The sequence below is a fragment of the Galeopterus variegatus genome, unplaced genomic scaffold (genome assembly GCF_000696425.1).
Source record: "Galeopterus variegatus unplaced genomic scaffold, G_variegatus-3.0.2 Scaffold468, whole genome shotgun sequence".
NCBI lineage: Eukaryota > Metazoa > Chordata > Mammalia > Dermoptera > Cynocephalidae > Galeopterus > Galeopterus variegatus.
The window spans coordinates 454984-469625 of NW_007726579.1; the positions used below are offsets into that span (position 1 = coordinate 454984).

General features: G+C 33.7%; 1 protein-coding gene across 2 annotated transcripts in view; it reads left to right on the top strand.

Moving 5' to 3' along the window:
* BIRC6 (baculoviral IAP repeat containing 6) overlaps positions 1 to 14642 on the top strand; it is a 252572-nt gene that overhangs the window by 139669 nt on the left and 98261 nt on the right. For both annotated transcript variants that reach the window (XM_008569149.1, XM_008569150.1), the window contains exons 46-53: positions 5453 to 6015; positions 6989 to 7164; positions 8551 to 8647; positions 8795 to 8989; positions 9750 to 9950; positions 12295 to 12574; positions 13985 to 14241; positions 14483 to 14591. In XM_008569149.1, the coding sequence (XP_008567371.1) occupies positions 5453 to 6015; positions 6989 to 7164; positions 8551 to 8647; positions 8795 to 8989; positions 9750 to 9950; positions 12295 to 12574; positions 13985 to 14241; positions 14483 to 14591 (1878 nt within the window). The remainder of the gene's footprint in view (positions 1 to 5452; positions 6016 to 6988; positions 7165 to 8550; positions 8648 to 8794; positions 8990 to 9749; positions 9951 to 12294; positions 12575 to 13984; positions 14242 to 14482; positions 14592 to 14642) is intronic.

Genomic DNA, 14642 nt, shown 5'->3' on the forward strand with positions numbered 1-14642 from the left:
GCCAATGCATTTAAGATGTTTCTAAAAATATATGTTCAAAAATGGTTTAGGGCCAGCCCCATGGCTCACTCGGAAGAGTGCGGTGCTGATAACACCGAGGCCGCGGGTTCGGATCCTATATAGGGATGGCCAGTGCACTCACTGGCTGAGCGTGGTGTGGACCACATCGTGCTGAGGGTTGCGATCCCCTTACCAGTTAAAAAAAAAACGAAAAAATGGTTTAAATCATTTGTATATTACATGACTTTTAAAAATTAAAATATTAGAAATCATAGGAAGATTTGTAGTTTATAAACTTTAAAATAAAGAATAATAATTTGTTTATAATAGTTATTTTTTTTTAAGTAGTAAAATGCCTTGTATCTCCTCCTTTACAGCTATTTTAAAACACTATTGTGGTTGTAGTTCAACTTATTTGTAGTACATGAGAGTATATACAGAAATAAGGGTAGGGGCAAGAAAGAGTAAATTCACAATTCCAAGGGCATTCTGTTGTGATTTATATACATGCATCTGGAAGACATCAACATGAAAATAAACAGTATGTGTGCATACTTTATTAGGGAGGATTTTGTGAGATTTTGGATGACATAAATACAACCAGCTGACAAAGATCACTTATTAATTTCATTTTCCTTCTAATTAGGCCTTTTAATTTTAACTCTATGAGACCTATTAATATAGTTCTTAGGTATAGGCTAATTGTTCCTATACCATAGGTATGGGCTTTAGCATAGTCCTGTCTGTAAAGAGCTATATAAAAGTAAAGATTTTCATAAGAAATTTTGGTACAATTACTCTAACGTTTCCTGAAGGAATATCAGTCTTGTTTTCACTTTTGTTCTATCCAGTCTTGTTTTTTAAACGGAGATATTTCTAGGTTTACACGCCTCAAAAACTGTTTAGGAATTTTTTTTACTAGCTGCTTGTTAACACCACATTACACAACATATACCCGTAAATATCTCTGACATAGTTTCTTTCATTGGATCCATAAGTGAGTAGCCCAAGAAGACTATTAGTTTTTGTTTTGTTTGTTTTGTATGTTTTCAAGAAAGTCTCTGGTATCTTGATAAATTAGCCAGCAGCTCTTTAGTTAGATTAATAAAACCATAATATACGCCAAAAAGATATACGCAATCTTAATATAAAGAAGGCATTCAGTTTTATCAGATGGATGTTTTGCAGATATTTTCTCTTGGTCTGTGGATCCTATTTTCATTTTTTTAGATCCTTCAAAAAGCAGACTTTTTTTATTTTAAATGAAGTCTAAATTGTTAACTTTTTCTTTTATGTTTTATTTTTGTGTCGTAAAGAAATCCTTGCCTCACCAAAGGCCACACCCTCTGTTTTCTTCTAGAAACTTTATGGTTTTATGTTTCACATTTAGGTTTATGTTAATTTTTGCTTTTGGGCTGAAGTTTTTCTGCCTATGGATACCCAGTTGTTCCTATACCATTTGTTGAAAACACTGTACTTTTTATTGAAATCCCTTTGTAACTTTTTCAAAAATCAGTTGACCATACTTCTTTTGATCTGTTTGTACATTCTATTATGTAGAGTTGATGTTTGTGTCAATTCTTTATCTAATTCCACACTGTCTTGGTACCCTCACAGTACTTTTTGAAGTCTGATAATGTGGTTTTTCCAACTTATTATTTTCAGAATTGTTTTAGCTGTTTTAATTCCTTTGCTCTTACATATAAATTTTAGTATCAACTTATGATTGAGATTGCATCAATCTGTAGAGCAATTTGGGCAGTTAAGGCTTATTTGGGATTTCTTTGCATACAGCCATGTTATCAGAGAATAAAGACAGTTTTATTTCTTCCTTTCCAATGTGTATGCCTTTGTTTCTTTTCTTGTCTTTTCTTTACCTAATTGTATTGATTATGATCTTCAATATAATGTTGAATAGAAATGGTAAAAGTTGCCCTTCTTGCCTTTTCTCAATCTTTAAGGGAAAACATTCAGTCTTTCCTAATTAAATATGTTACTAGCTATAGATTCTTTTGTAGGTGACTGGTAAGTTAATGAGATTCTTACTTCTTCCTAATTTGCTAAGACTTTTCAAAATACATGATGACCATCTCTTGGATTTTGTGAAATGCTTTTGCTGTGTCTATTAGAATGATTGTATGTTGGTTCTTCTTTATTGTGGTCGTATTTTTGAATTATGTTGATTTTTTTTTAAGCGTCGATTGATGTGCATTCCCAGGATAGACCTAATTGGTCATGGTGTACTAATCCTTTTTATATCTTGCTGAATTTAATTAATATTTTGCTGAGTTTCTTTGGATCTGTATTTATGAGGGATATTTGCATTTTTCCTATAATGTCTGGTTTTTGTATCTAGGTAGTGCTGTACTCATAAAAATGAGAGTTCCCTTTTTTATTCTCTGCAAGAGTTTGTGTAAAATGTGTATTATCACTTACTTAAATATTTGGTAGTATTTGCTATTGAACGATCTTTGACCTGGAGGGTTTTTTTGTACAAAAAATTTTCAAGTTATTTTACAGATCTAGGATTATTCAGGTTTTCTTATTCTTGAGTAAGTTTTGGTAGTTTGTGTCTTGAAGGCAGTTTTTTATTTCATCTACATTGTTGAACTTATTATTTGTCATCATTCCTTTTATCCCATTAATGTTTATAGAATCTATAGTGAGATTTCTTTTTTCATTTTTGATATTGGTGGTAATTTTAATCTTTTTTTTGGTCATTCTGTCTAGAAGTTTATCAATATTTTCAAAGAACCAACTTATAGTTTTATTGGTATTCTTTATTTTTTCATTTCCAGTTTTATTACTTTCTGCTCTAATATTTATCATTTCCTTCTTTCCACTTGCTTTTAGTTTAATTAGCTTAGGTCATTGATTTGAGACCTTTCTTCTTTTCTATTATAACCATTTGACACTGTCTGTCTCTTAATTGTTCTGTTTAGACTACTTATATTTAATATAATTATTGATATGCTGGGTTAAAATTGATAATTTTGCCAGTTTTCAATTTTTTTTTTAATCTATTAGGGTACTTAAAATTTTGTGGTAAAACAAAATTAAAAGATAATACAGATCTTTCCATGAACTTTTTGAAGTACACTTCTATTTTTGGTTCCTTTTAAAAAAAATCTTTTTCTGCTGACTTTTGAATTATTTTTTTCAGAATTTTATTTTCACTATTGTATTTGTATTTATAACTAAAAATTTTTTACAAGTGGTTGCTTTAGCTTTACAATATACATCTTTATTCATCACAGTCTACTGCCAGGTAATATTATTCCACTCGTGTATAATGTCAGAACTTACAACAGTATAGTTCCAAATTCTTTCTCCCGTCTTCTGTGACATAATTGTCATACATTTATTGTAACATATGCTATAAATACATAATACTTTGCAGCTATTTTTTTGCTTTAAATAATGAGATACCTTTTTAGACAATGGAAGAAAGGAGCATTTATGCCTCGAAATGGGCATGCCTCTTCTGCTGGGCAGTTAGTGTGACGATATGAGTCACTTATTTCAGGCATTTAGCTGGGTTTAAGTTTTGTTATTGGTATGGTTACTTTTGCTATCACATCAGCTTCAAATTAATCTAGTTATCTTCTACTTTGGTGGGGTCTGGGATACAGGAGGATTATTTCCAATATTCTGGCTACATCCTCAGCTTTTGTTCTTTATACATTTGTACCAGAGTGTCCACAGCACCACCTCCAGCAGTCAACTGTTTTTGCTTGTTTCTCAGTGTTTGCTAGGCTCCTAGTAGTGGCAGGTGTTCCTTGATGTTCTGGGCCTGCCTCAGTCTTTGGTAGGCTTTTTCTGACTATGCCTCAGAGGTGGAGCTTTCTCAGTGATTTTTTTTTTAAAAAAAATAGGAACAAAAAGAGTTAGTGTTGGTCAAATCCTGCTTTCTGTCTTTGGCCATTTCTGTGCAGGAGAGCATTTCCTGCTCTCTAGTGGTGGGAAATTACTAATTGTATTTGAGGGTTTTTTTTTCTTGACCACAAATATGTGGTGTCTTTGCCAACACCAGCTCTTTGATTCTCTGACACCAACTGTGTGACTTACAATTCAATACTATTCGAAACTACCCAGAGTTATCATGAAACTCTACAGGTTTGAGGGGTCAGTCCCACCAGACTGCCCTTACTTCAAGTGCCAATTCCAAGTCCCCTGGGTCCCCAGGCTACCCACACTTCTGTCCACATTGGCTACAAATTCAGGGGTTCTCATAACCACCTCTTCAGGTTTGGTAATTCATCAGAATGACTTACAGAAAGAACTAAAGAACTCAAGAAAAACATGTTTCTTAGGTTTCCTGGTTTGTTATAAAAGATACAACTCAAGAATACCCAGGTGAAATAGACGCATAAGGCATGGTGTGTAGGAGGATAAGGAGTCGGGGAGGGTACCTGTGAGTGGGTATGAACCATATAATTAGAAATTTGTTAAATATTTTAGCTGAATTCATCTTGTTAATTTGTGTATTGCCATCGTGTCTTCTCCCCAAATTCTGCCACAGAATAGCCAGGCTTCGTGTTCTGTATACTTGGAGGTGTCTGCCTTTTCATGGATTTCAGGCATTTTGGTTGCCCTGTGTCTTTGTTTTCTGTTGGTATAATAGAATGGCTGACACTGGGTAATTTATAAAGAAAATAAACTTATTTCTTACAGTTTAATGGCTGGGAAGCCCAAGGTCAAGGGTATATCTGGTGAGGGCCTTTTTACTTCATCTTTATATGGCAGAGGGCATCAAATGGCAAGAGGGCAAGAGTATGTCAGCCAGGTCTATCTTCCTCTTCTTTTAAGGGGCCCTATCCCGATGACTTTTTCTAATCCTTACTAATTCCCAAAGGCCCCACCTCTAAATGCCATCAACATATGAATTAGGGGATTGTTTCCAACACATGAAATTTGGGGAACACATTCAAACCATAGCACTCTTTTGACTTCAGCCCTCTTGTGGGTTCAAGAAAAATTATGACTTTTTAGTTAATTTGGCTTTTTCTTGTTGTTAGGTTGGGGATGAATCTCTCTCCAGCTTTTTATGTCTTTCCCATAATCAGAACTTGACAGCATTCAATTTTGATACATAAGAATGATTTGACTGAATCTTAATTTTCAAAAATCAAAATCAATAAGAAAGTTTACAGTACCAACATTTGAGGATGCAACATTCCATTATAAGGAGTGCCTAGTGATGTTGAAGTGTTTTAGTCTGTAGCTTCAAAAATTACTTTTTTGATGTACTTGCCTTTTAGTTTCCAATTTGAAGGGAAGTCATTTTTGATTTTGTATAAAATAGAGGCAAGAACAAGAAGGACTGTTAGCTACCAAATCAAGTAGTGAATACCATGATTTTAATTATCATTTAGGTTTGTAGTATTGCAGTAATTACTTCTTTCAAAACTACTTAAAATGGTTAATTTTTAAATCCTCTTTTTTTCTGCAGGGGTGCTTTCCAAACAGGCCAAGGACCTCTCGATGCCCAAGTGAAGCTCTTAGAATTCACTCTGGAGCAGAATTTTGAAGTTGTTTCAGTTAGTACTATTTCTGCTGTGATAGAATCTGTCACCTTTTTGGTGCACCACTATATCACTTGTTCAGACAAAGTAATGTCTAGAAGTGGATCAGATAGCTCTGTGGGTGCTCGAGCATGCTTTGGGGGACTCTTTGCCAACCTCATTCGTCCAGGTGATGCAAAAGCAGTTTGTGGCGAAATGACAAGAGATCAACTCATGTTTGATTTGTTAAAACTTGTTAACATTTTAGTACAGTTGCCTCTTTCAGGCAATAGGGAATACAGCGCAAGAGTGTCTGTGACCACCAATACTACAGATAGTGTTTCAGATGAAGAAAAGGTCTCAGGAGGCAAAGATGGCAATGGAAGCAGTATCAATATTCAAGGATCTCCTGCATATGTCGCTGACTTAGTCCTAGCCAACCAACAGATTATGAGCCAGATTTTGTCTGCTCTGGGCCTGTGTAATAGCAGTGCCATGGCAATGATAATTGGTATGTATTGAGAATATTAATCTTGTTTCCGGTACTACACCTTTTTTCTTTAGCAAGGGTTGGATTCATTTTCTTTTTACTTTATAGTATAAAACTACTTTATTGTAAGCTTCTTATCATGATTGATTTTATTAGTGAAGACTTATGGAGTGGCTTCAGTTAATAAAGTAAAAGATTGAAAGATGTTATGTGTCAGTTTAAAAAAGATACTGGAAAATACTAACAAAACAACTTTTTGTTAATTAAGGAGAAAAAAAGATTTGCCTCATAAGTCAGGTACCATAATTTATAGCCAAGCATCTCTAATGTTTTCAAGATGAAGAATTTGACATCAAAGTTTGTATTAGAGACCAGTAAGGTTTATTTACTCACATTTTCTTTAAAAATGAAATATAGTATTTTATTCAGTGTAACAGTTTTTGACACATATATCAATGTAAAGTTTATGTATTGTTGCTTAACTTTTCTACCTATTTGAATGCTAATATATTTCTTTAATTTTTATTTTTTTAAATAATTAAACTTCGGTAAATTGTGACAAAATCCATTCCTGATGTATTTTTGCCTGTTGGTGTATCTTTCCTTGTCAGTGTATGGGAAACAACTATATCTCATTTTTGAGTAGATCTTTTAAAGTGTAGTTACATAGCAATATCACTTACTACTTCTCTTTATTTACTTTCTTGTTTCTAGAATGTAGAGTGATGTTAGTTCAGTCATATAACAGAGCAACTTGTTTTTAATATTACCAACAATAGGCATATCTCATATAAGTCAGATAAGATCTCCAAAAAATATACTTTACTGAATATTATTTTAGATATTTTAATCTGTAGGAGTGTGTGTGTGTGTATAGCTATTATGTACCCATCCTTCAGTGGTTTTGGAAAAGATGGCTTTTAATCCTCTCTATTTTAATTATTACTGGTTTTTAAGGATATACTTTTTAAAAATGTGTAATCTTTTAAACTAGGAGCAAGTGGATTACATCTCACCAAACATGAAAACTTCCATGGTGGGTTAGATGCCATATCAGTTGGGGATGGATTATTTACCATACTGACAACCCTTAGTAAGAAAGCTTCTACAGTCCACATGATGCTGCAGCCAATTTTAACCTACATGGCCTGTGGATATATGGGCAGACAAGTAAGTTCAATTCAGCCATAATTGTAGTAATTTAAATAGTTTTCTAGCAATTCAAGTCAAGAATTATGTATAAGACAGAAACAATAAGAATATTCATATTATATATTGGAAAGTGAAAAGCATCAGTAGGTAAGAACTATGGATTATTAATAGAAGTTGGAGAGTAAAGTTTCCTTCACATGGTCTTTTCAAAGATGAGCACAGGGATATAAAAGTAAAACGTTTAACAAATTCTTAAAATTTAGATTTCTTTCCATTGTCCCGAGAAGTAGTTCTTTCCTTTTCCCTAAAAATAGCATAGTTGAGTACCAAGCTGTTCTCCATAGATGTTACATAAAAAAATTTAATATGAGTATTTTTTTCAAATTTATGTTGCATATTTAGTTTCCTTTCAGTTAAAAGGGATTTGGATAATTTTAAAAGAAAAATAGAGTATTTTTATTTTCTATATTTCTGTTTTAAAAAATGAAGTTATAGGCCTAATTTTACCTTCTAGTCCATTTATCATTTTTCAAATGCAGATTTTTTTTTTTTCCTTTTTGTCTTTTTTTACTGACCGGTAACGGGATCGCAACCCTTGGTGTTGTGTCCGCACCGCGCTCAGCCAGTGAGCAGGAACCGGTCTCCACATGGGATCCAAACCCTCGGCGGGAGCACCTCCACACTCCCAAGCAGCGCACTCTCCAGTGTGCCACCGGGCCGGCCCTCAAATGCAGATTTTAAAACAATTTCTTTTTTTTTTTGTCTTTTTCCGTGTCCGGCAACGGATCGCAACCCTCAGTGTCGCCCCCGTACCGGACCGGGACCGGCAACGGGATCGCAACCCTCGGTGTTGCTCCCGCGCCTTGCTCAGCCAGTGAGCGGGAACCGGTCTGTATGTGGGATCCGAACCCTCGGCGGGAGCGCTGCCGCGCTTCCCAAGCGGCACACTATAGCAGTGCGCCACCGGGCCGGCCCTAAAACAATTTCTTAAGGAGTCTTTTATATGTTAATGAATAATTAATCATTTTTTTAAAATATTTATTGAATGTGTGTATATTTTTCCATTGGAAGATACAAAGATATTTGAGAAGGTTCAGTTTTTAAATGAAATTGGTTTCTAGTGGAAAAAAAAAATGAATGTACATTAAGGTAGAAAAAGATAATTGTAGGTGAAGACAGATGCTTAAAAATGTTCTGAGTTCAGATGAGAGATGATAGTTCTCTTCCTTTCTGATTCAGATAAGATTTCTTAATGTATTTTGGCAGACATTTTGTATTTAGTGTATATAAGGCTGTCAGTTTACAAAAATTAAGTATAAAGGAATATTACATGCACTGAGAAGTTTAGTTTTCCTTATTCACAGGAAAATATAGAAATCACAATATGCATATTTATTTTCTTAGGGCTCTCTTGCTACTTGCCAGTTATCTGAACCATTACTATGGTTCATTTTGAGAGTGTTGGATACAAGTGACGCCTTAAGAGCATTCCATGATATGGGTAAGATAAAATCCCAAAAACTATCATTTAAATGTAATAATCTGATAGTATTTTACATTGTCATTTTTGTAGTCTGTGAAAGTTGACTCTTGATGTTGAACCATCTAGCCTAAGATAGTTTTCATTTAGAATTCTTTGTTAATTTAGGTGGTGTTCAGCTCATTTGCAACAATATGGTTACTAGTACAAGGGCTATTGTCAACACTGCAAGAAGTATGGTATCAACTATTATGAAATTTCTTGATTGTGGTCCAAATAAAGCTGTTGACAGCTCTTTGAAAACAAGAATACTAGCTTCTGAACCTGACAATGCAGAAGGGATCCATAACTTTGCACCTCTGGGTAAGAAAAGTTTCTTAAATCTTACTGATAGGAATTCAGTTTGTCAGCTGGTATGAAGCAAAATTAGTTGTTGAAGTAACTTGATATTTAACTATCACCATTTTAATAATAAACAGTTGATTTTAAAGATAGTGGATATCAAAACATCCTACTGATTTGAAGGAAGTTTTTAACAGTTCTTTGGCAATGAAGTTTGGTTTTATTTCTGTTCACAGTTTTGAGACTAAATGAAGATTCTTATATTCATTTTCTCTTTACATGTTAATCAGTTTAATAGGACTTGTCCCTTAAGTGGTATTATCTTTAAAAAAAGAGTTTTGAATTTAGATATTTACTCCTTTATCCAGTCCACATAATTTCTTTTATTTTTCTTTTCATATTTCTAATTCATAAACATTGACATCTTAGAATAAAGATGATTCTTTTCAAGGTGAAGGATATATTTTACATTGTTTTTACTTAATTCATTTGAGAATTTATGTGCTAGATTTGTTGTCGCTACTTTAGTTTTCATCTGTTTTGTGAGTATAAAGAAATTAGGCAGCAGTTAATAAATAATGAACTTGTCACTTCCAATTGACTGGATGTCCTGATGCTTTGTGCATAACCCAGCAGTCATGCTTAAGGTGCTAAATACATTAACAGCATCAAATGTTCATGTTTTCAGCTAATTTTTCTAATTTAATTATGATTTGAATTTTTTTATGCTTTATTGCATTTATTTTGCAAGTTCTAATTTTTTTTAAAATGTCTTCTGTAGGTACAATCACATCTAGCAGTCCTACTGCCCAACCAGCTGAAGTGCTTTTGCAGGCCACACCACCCCACAGAAGAGCTCGCTCTGCTGCTTGGTCTTACATCTTTCTGCCAGAGGAGGCTTGGTGTGACCTTACTATTCACCTTCCCGCAGCAGTGCTTCTTAAAGAGATACATATCCAACCTCATCTTGCATCTCTTGCAAGTGAGTAGTATTTTATAAGGAAGCATCATGAGAATATACTATAATTTGGAAACATTTGAAAATGAGAGAAATATTTTTCAAGCAGTGATACACTTAAGTATGATTACTAGACTGCATAATTTTCAGTTTTTAATGGAATATTCAACACTACCACCAAGTCATTTCCATGAAATGAAGTGACATGGGTATATATTCCTTTACCTTTTGTTTTTTCTCTAATTCATTAGGACGTAGTATTAAGCTGAAATGAGTTTATTTATACACCTGTGGTTAGCATCCTTAGTTTTTCTAGCCCGGTCCTCAGTCTGAGCCTTGTAAGTGAAATTAGCATAGATTTATTTTTGTCTCCCCCTGTACGCCCTTTGGAAGATAAGTACCTCTGAGAAGAATTTTTTTATTATAGTATATTGAATATTTGAGTGTGGTTTTTGAATAAGATTGGAATATTAAAATATAAAGTAATATTGTTCCATTTTTTTGATGCTTGTTTATCAAATACCTTTTATTGTAATTTTGTAAGATAAATAATTTTTAGAAAATAAGTTATAGATTAAGTGGAGCAGGAACCCTTTCAAGTATACATAAAGAATGTAAAATACTGTTTTGCATTTTTTATGATTCTCTAAATTCTTTCAGTATAATTATAATTTTTACATAATTGTCGAAATTGTTACATGTTTATATTCATTGATTCTCATTGCTATCAAATGTCACTTGGTAATTGGATGAAGAGCTATAGGAAATTTTGTAGATGTTGGCATATTTGGAAAAATACATTATTTTCTACTTATTTGAAAGATTAGACTATTATATCCTGATTATTATATCCATGCTACTTTAGATAAAAAAAGATATAATTAAAATAGAGGTAGAAGGAAAATACACTAATACATAGTCTTTTAGCAGACCAAAAAATAACTAAATTAAAGGCAAAGTGTAAGTCAGTATCCAACAGAGAAGAATCTAAAGCGAGGAAGAAATCGCTTTTATTTGGAAGGAGGAGTGCCTGTTATAAATGGTGGCTTTGAAAGGTGGCTAGATCTTGCATGTAGGAACTGAGATAGGATGTGTATTTCAAAGAGGAATGCTGTACACTATAAAAAATCAATTGGGGGCTGAGCCCGTGGCGCACTCGGGAGAGTGCAGCGCTGGGAGTGCAGCAGCGCTCCCGCCGCAGGTTCGGATCCTATATAGGGATGGCTGGTGCGCTCACTGGCTGAGGGCGATGCGGCTGGTCTCAAAAAGGACAAAAAAAAAAAATCAATTGTTTTAGGTGTTAGAATTTCTGCGTAAGTGTGCTTAATAAAACAGTTCAGTTTTACTATTGGATTAGAGCAGAAATTTGAAGATATGTTGTGCTGCAGGGGAGATAACATAGGGTTTAGAAGCGAACATGGGCTTAAAATAAGATGTGTCATTTGTTCTTGCGGGTTTTGGGGTCAGTCTCTTTCAGTGTGTGTCTGCTTGTGTGAAATGAGGATAATACTTTCCTCAAAAGGTTTTAAAGTAAATTTTTAAAATTGATGTGACTTGTGTAGTTCTCAGTGCAAACTTGGCATGTAATTAATTGGCCTACAATAAAGGTTACTTTCTTATTTTAGCATTGAAATTAAAATTAAACCAAATTTCAAAGGTTGTTTTAGTTGGTAGATACATTTATTATGTGGGCTTCCGTGTTATGCTAGTAAGAAATAATTTTTCTGTAGTAGCTGCTGGTTGTTATTTTTGGGGACTCCTTAAATTTTAGTAAGAATTGATTTTTTAAAAAATCTTGTGGTGATTTGTTCAATTCTGAAAGGGAAACAGAAGAATAGAGATGAGAGCAATTTTTAACTTGAGGTGTGAGTTTCAACTTAATGTTTATAAACATTGCAGTATGTAGTAAAATAATGAGCTGGTAGAAAAACTTTTTTTTATTATGTTCTTCTCCCCAAAATTATTTATAACAGTTAACCATAGCATATTAATCAAATGTAGTCCCATATTGTTCATGATAATTGTGAGTAAATTAGAAATGATAAAGTAATTGCCTATTTGGCAGCTTTTTTTCTTGGGGAGCATCAAGTACATGTGAGTTGCATATTTTCAGTGACTTTTTTTAGGTGAATGTTAGAATGTTTAAGTATGATTTTTATTGTGGATCAAAATTTTTTTTTTGGAAAATTATGTTCCTAAATTAATTATTGTGAAAGTCAGTTGCAAAGTATGATTTGGTATATAAATTTTCTCTTTATAGTTTTATAATCAATATAATTGAAAGCTGCTACGTTACTAAGATTTTTATTGGACTGTGAAATCTAGTTCACTTTTTCTTGTATGATTGGTCGATTTTCTCTTTCTATAGCCTGCCCATCCTCAGTGTCTGTTGAAGTGAGTGCAGATGGGGTAAATATGCTACCTTTGTCCACTCCTGTTGTCACAAGTGGTCTCACCTACATAAAAATTCAGCTTGTAAAAGCTGAAGTAGCTTCTGCTGTCTGCCTCCGACTACATCGTCCACGAGATGCCAGCACATTAGGCCTTTCACAAATTAAGTTATTAGGCCTCACTGCTTTTGGTACCACTTCTTCAGCAACAGTTAATAATCCCTTTCTTCCATCTGAAGATCAGGTATCCAAAACAAGGTATGTTTTATTTCTCATTCTTATAAAAATCTTTCATCTTTTTTTAAAAAAATTACTCATTCTGCCCTTTTTTTCTTTTTTAGGTCTTAGGAAGCTCTTTCTTCTGTTGATAGCTATATAATATGATAATGTTATTAGGTGTAATAGGACAATAATTTTGTGAAAGCAGAACCTTGAGGCTGATTAAACTTGAGATTTGTGTGTGTTTAACATTTGCGATGACCCACACTGTGGTATATGTTAGATATAGGTTCAAATTTTTTGGATCATTGTCTATAAAAGTAGTGTCCCCTTAACCATGGTTTTGTTTTCCACAGTTTCAATTACTGACGATCAACTGTGATCAGAAAATATTAATTGGAAAATTCCCGAAATAAACAACTTATGTTTTAAATTACACCTTGTTGACTCCATCCTGCCTGGGCAGTGAATCATTCCTCTGTCCAGCATATCCACACTGTATGCCTGTTAGTCGCTTAGTAGCTATCTTGGTTATCAGGTCGACTGGTATTGCAATGCTTATGTTCAAGTAACCCTTATTTTACCTAATAATGGCCACAGAGTGCACGTGTAATGATGCTGGCATATTGTTATAATTGTTCTATTTTATTATTAGTCATTGTTGTTGATGTCTTACTGTGCTTAATTTATAAATTAAACTTAGTCAAGTATTTGGATCCCTGTACCAGCCAGCTGCCAAATAAATGAAATATGAATTAAACTTTATGATAAGTATGTATGTATAGGAAAAAACATAATATACGTATGGTTCAGTACTATCCAAGGTTTCAGATATCCACTAGGGGTCTTGTAACACATCCTCCATGCATAAGGAGTGACTATTACATAGGGACTCCCAAACACGTATCAATCAGGAGCACATCTGAACCATACAAACTGACCATAGAAACAGGGAGCTGGTCGTATAGGATAATTCTTAAATGCCAGTTATCAGAAGAATTACATCTGAACCAAAAAGCAGGGGCCAGAATTCATCCTTTAATCAACATTCTTCTGATAAATTTTAATAGTTAAAAATTTTATAAATGGGTTCTATTGAAAGCTTTTCCTGATAAAATATTTAGGATTTCTTTTTTATTCTCAAAGTGCAAAGAGTTTTACAAGTCTATTATCCTAATCAGTTTATGCTAATCCTGGCTGGGTTTTTTTAAGGCAAGCATATAGTTCCTAAATGCTATGAGCATTTAGGTACTTACATCATAGGGGAAACTTACTGTGTGTTTAATTCTTCAGTCATTTCTGAACATTCTAAAACTTTTTTTTTTAAATTGATTATTGCTACTTATGAAACCCAATGTACTGATCTTTTTAAAAAAGTCTGTTTTACCCTTGAAATAACTTGAGCTACTTATATTAACCATACAAATAATTTTGTGTTGTATATTTCAGTATTGGATGGTTACGGTTATTACATCACTGCCTTACGCATATAAGTGATCTGGAAGGAATGATGGCAAGTGCAGCTGCACCTACTGCTAATCTGCTACAGACTTGTGCTGCCTTATTGATGTCACCATACTGCGGAATGCATTCACCCAACATTGAGGTTGTTCTTGTAAAAATAGGACTGCAGTCCACTAGAATTGGCCTGAAGCTCATAGACATTCTCCTGAGAAATTGTGCAGCATCAGGCAGTGATCCTACAGGTGACACTTAATTTTGATATTTTAATTTTCACATACCTGCAAAGTAATGTCAGTTGAACTATGTGGTTGTTTCTGAAATTAATTTCCTTTATGGCTTCGTTATTTTTGGAGTTTGTTTTTTCTTTTTGTTGGAATTATAGATGACTTATTTTTAATGAATAACCTAATAGTTAAATTGAGCAAATCTTCCCATCATATTTGCTTATTTAACAATCTTTTTCTTTTGGTTCTTTGTTGTAAGATTTGAATAGTCCTTTACTTTTTGGAAGACTGAATGGGCTGTCCTCTGACTCTACGATAGATATTCTTTACCAGCTTGGAACAACTCAGGATCCTGGAACAAAAGACAGGTATATGATGATCTCGTCTTTCATTTAAGCACACCCATGCACACAAATATG